Source organism: Alligator sinensis, unplaced genomic scaffold (genome assembly GCF_000455745.1).
Source record: "Alligator sinensis unplaced genomic scaffold, ASM45574v1 scaffold156_1, whole genome shotgun sequence".
Taxonomy (NCBI): Eukaryota; Metazoa; Chordata; order Crocodylia; family Alligatoridae; genus Alligator; species Alligator sinensis.
In genome coordinates, this window is record NW_005841844.1 from 2,948,553 (window position 1) to 2,953,133 (window position 4,581).

Below are 4,581 nucleotides of genomic sequence, written 5' to 3' on the forward strand. Positions count from 1 at the left end.
CCCCAGTTTTTTTTTGTTTTTTTTTTTTTTTTGTTTTTATAAGAGCATCATGGAAGACCCTATTGAAGCCCTTTTTAAAATCCAAGTATATGACATCTACTGTGTCTCCCACATCTAAGCAGTTCATTACTTCATCATAGAAGGAGACGAGGTTGGTCAGACGCAACCTACCCACAATGAAAACATGTTGGCTATCTTTCAGCATCATGACTTCTGCCAGTCTCTCACAAATGGACTTCGTGATATTTTTTTTCCAAAATTTTACCTGTTATCAAGGTCAAACTAACTGGCCTATAGTTTCCTGGATCCTCCCTCCTCCGCTTCTTAAAGACTGACACCATGTCTTAAAGAGGTCTTCCATGACCTCTCCCGAACACCATGCGTCTTCAAATACTTTAACCAATGGTCCCGCAATGACTCCAGCCAATACTCTCAGCACTTTTGGGCGTAGTCCATCTGGTCCTGCCAACTTGAAAACATTCAGCCGCTCTAAGTGTTCCTTCACCAGTTCGACACTGACCATTGGTTGGCAACCTGCCGCCTCCCTCGTCATCCATCCAGTATCCAACCAGGCAAGTGACCACCATTTGTATGTAGGGACACCAACACAAAGTATTTATTAAAGAGTTCAGCTTTTTCCTAACTGTATGTTATCAGTTGTCCTGTCCCACTCTGCAAGGGCCCCACATTTCCTTTGGTCTTCCTCCTGCTCCCTAAAGAAGGGCTTCTTATTGGCCTCGATTTCAGTCACCAACCTGATCTCAGTCTCTACCTGTGCCTTCCTTATCCTCTCCCTACAAATGTAGGCTATACTTGTGTATTCCGGCTTGGTGGCTACCCTTGGTCTCCACTGTCTATAAGCCTTCTTTTTCTTTTCTAAGCACTCCTTGATCCCTCTGGTAAGCCAAGAGAGATTCCTGGCTTCTTTACCACCTGTTCTGCATACAGAAATGGACCTTTTCTGTGCTCTGAGGATCACTCCTTTGAGGAATGACTACCCCTCCTGAACTACTTTCACCTCCAGTCCCTCTTCCCCCAGGGTTTCTCCCACTATTTTCCTAAGCTCATTGAAGTCAGCCTTCCTGAAGTCAAGCACCTCTGTCCTACTGGCTGGCTTCCTTGCCCTACGATGGATAGTGAATTCTATCATCTCACGATCGCTATCTTCCAGATTACTCTCAATCTTCAGATCTCCCACCAGGTCATCCCCTTTGCCTAGAACCAAATCCAAAGCCTTCCCCCTGGTTGGCCTGTTGACCTCCTGTACTAAACATATGAAGGTCAAAAATCTATGTGACTGGTCAGTTCTGGCCGAGTGCTCCTCCCAACAGATGTTAGGGCAGGGGTGGGAAAAATGTGGCCCGGGGGCCAGATGCAACCCGCCAGGCCATTCTATCCAGCCCGTGGGACCCCTAAAAAAATTTAGGAAATTAATATTAAATCTGCCCTGGGCTGCCTGTCAAGCAGCCCTCGATGGCTTTCCAAAACTCGGTAAGCAGCCCTCTGCCCAAAATAATTGCCCACCCCTGTGTTAGGGCAATTGAGGTCACCCATGACAACCATGTCCCTTGAATGTGCAGCCTCCATCAGTTTTCTGGAAAATTCCAGATCCAGCTCCTCCTCCTGATGTGGCAGTCTTGAGTAGATGCCTGCCATCAAGTCCCCTTCTCCTCACTGCCCTGATATCTTGACCCACAGGGTCTTGAGTCACCCTTCTCTCAAACCAATTTGGGTCTCTGAGGAAAGACTCGGCTCCTTTTTTGTTATTTTCCTTGCCACTGTAATTATGAAGTCTAGAATGACAGGTACAGGCTGCCACTGAAATGACAGATCCTGACCTTAGGATCAAAATGGCTTGGAAGAAATTTGTTCTGTTAAACAGTGCAAGTTAAGTTTCCCCAGAAGGGAGATCTCTACAAAAACCCTATGCCTCATCTGAGAATATTCCAAATGCCCAGAAGTTTCTGCGTAGCTATGGACCAACCTTAGAATTCCCTGAATCCTTTATTATATTTCATTATGACAGTGGACTAGTCATACGTACAAAGTCTTTATTTGCTGAAGGTGTAATAGCGTGCAGCCAAGACTTTGCAAGACATACAGTGCTTTCAAGTTTCAAAGAGTAACATTTCATAGCAAAACAAACTACTATAGCACATTTTCTAAATGAGAGGTACTTCCATTCTGTATGTCAAATTTCTTACCACAGTCAACTATTTTGGATGTAGAATGCTCAAGAAAGGATGTAAGCATTTTAAAAAGGAAAATGCTGTTTAGCTGCCTTGAAGTTAAGACAACAGCTGTGTGTGTCCAAACTTCCACTGTCTGGTATCGCTCTCTCACTACGAGTTCACTTTAGAGAAAAAAATCTTGAGACTGTTTAGAAGCAAATCCAACAGAAAAACAACATTAAAAAAATGTTATGGAACCTAAAATGTAATAGTTGCACATGTTCCAACTATAACAGCTTTTGACCCAGAAGAGTCTAATATGGGGTGGGCAAAATACAGCTCGCAGACTGCATCTGGCCCACCAAGTGATTTCATCCGGTCCACAGGTGCCCACCGATAAGGCAAAGGCTGAGGGTGGGACTTCTGGTCCCAACATAGTGACCAGGGCACTTACCTGCCAAGGGGCAGGTTTAGCATTGCAGCCCTTGACAGCTCACCAAAACTCATTAAGCCGTCCTTCAGCTGAAAAAATTGCCATCTTCTGGTCTAATACAACACCAAGTTGTCTCTGTGGTATACTAGTAATTTGGTTCCTAATGGCAAATTAGGAAGTAAAGCTATTTTGGACCAGACAAATTTAACAACAGTATCATGTTTAAAAAAAAAAAAAAGAAAAAGGAGCATGTGCTACAGAAGGGAAAATAACTGGAAGCCATGAAAATGGATAGGAGCAGCAAAGCATTAGTTCTCAGTGTCTTTTTTTTCATCCTTCACTTAATCTAAAGTGAAGGACAATGCCGTTGATTTGCAACAAGAGCAAAATCCTTCTAAAATTAAAGCTGCTATGCCTGACTCCAGAACAAAGACTGAGCAAAGTTTAAGTATACACTTTCTTCTTCATTAAAACACTGCAAAAATTAATCTAGAATTCAGCCTTTCAGGTGTAAGGATTATAGATCTGAAACTTAACCATACTAAAAACAAAAAGCACCAAATATCAAGTTCTTACCTGAGTAACAAGAGGCTCCAGCAGTCTTTCAACTGCCAGCGTTCTTATCTCTAAACTTTTTGGGTCCCATTTGAAGTTAACGTTGCCTGCATTAACGGTAGTCATTTCTAAGAAAAGGGGGAGGAAACAAAAAGGATATTAGCATCATCCTTGCTAATTTTGGTTAATTATTGATGGACATTATTTTGAAGTGAAATGAAGCGAATCAAAGGATTGCACAGAAGGGCTGTGTTAGAGTTTCAGTTCAGGTCAAGTTTGCACTGCCTTTCGAAACAACAGTTTTCAATTAATTAATTAGTTATTTCAGTACAATTTTTTCTTCAGTTATGACACCATTTAATACATTTATCTAAACAGAAAAAAAACCCCCACAGTATTCTTGGGGAACTCCCCAGTAGACAAATTAGGTGCTTAACCCCCATCTATCTTCCACTGTTTTGATTAAATTAAATCTTGAGAGAATAACTTGACTGTCAAGAGACAAGTTTCTCTTCAAATCCCAGTTAGCCCCAATTCAGGTTGGAAGCCTTATCATTTGAGCACAAAAAGCTTACATTTAAGCTGCAGTAATGCTACTATATGAAGCCAAAACCCCACATTTTTGTACGTTCAAATGCCATGAAATCATTCAGACTTATCAATGATTTAAAGTCTAGAATCAATATCCCCTTAAAAACCTTCCCTACAAGGCTGCCTTACAGTTTTATGAACAACTGTTAGAAATTGTAGTGAAACCTTTCCTCTGCCACACACAAGTTCAGTGGGGATGTGAATAAGAATAGTCAAAAGATGCAAGTCAAGATTCTCTGATATTTTTCTAGGCTCTTGATAAACTTGTAGTTTTGTTTTCATGTTACAACATGGTGAAGATACTAAATGAACTGAAGCTAGAAATTGGTTATTTCCTCATCACAACCCACGTACAGTACTCAACAGAATGCTATATAACATGGGTGCGAGCAGGCTGCCTACTTTGCTGGCTTCTTCAGGCAGGTTTTGCTCCCTAGGGAGCTCTATAGCCAGTCCTGAATAACACAGCTTTTGAACACAAAATCAAACCCTTTGCCATGTCCCAGCCTCTAGGAGGGGAGTCATTTGGCTCTGGCCCCAGCGCAGCAGCCTGGCCCCTCCTCTTGGCAATGTCTTCTCACAGCTTGCTTCCTCCTCTCTTGCACTTTTCTAGGAACGTTTTAAAGCTCCTAGTGGGACACATCCTGTCCATCTAAATGCCCCACAGCTCGACTCTCTCAATAGGGCAACCCTGTTACAACAGATATAACCAGATAAATAGCAATAAGATTTTTCAAGAACCCAGTAAAAATTTGTAAGTACAAAACCAGTCAGTACCTTGCTATTTTAAGCAGTAATATTTCCTGCTCTCCCTGCTGTAAGCGTTATCTG

General features: G+C 42.1%; 1 protein-coding gene across 1 annotated transcript in view; it reads right to left on the bottom strand.

Annotated features, from left to right (window-relative positions):
* CTNNA1 (catenin alpha 1) overlaps window positions 1-3,285 on the bottom strand; it is a 166,980-nt gene extending 163,695 nt beyond the window's left edge. The window contains 1 exon segment of the mRNA XM_025206059.1: window positions 3,181-3,285. Within this exon segment, the coding sequence (XP_025061844.1) occupies window positions 3,181-3,285 (105 nt within the window).
* Window positions 3,286-4,581: the final 1,296 nt, after the last annotated feature.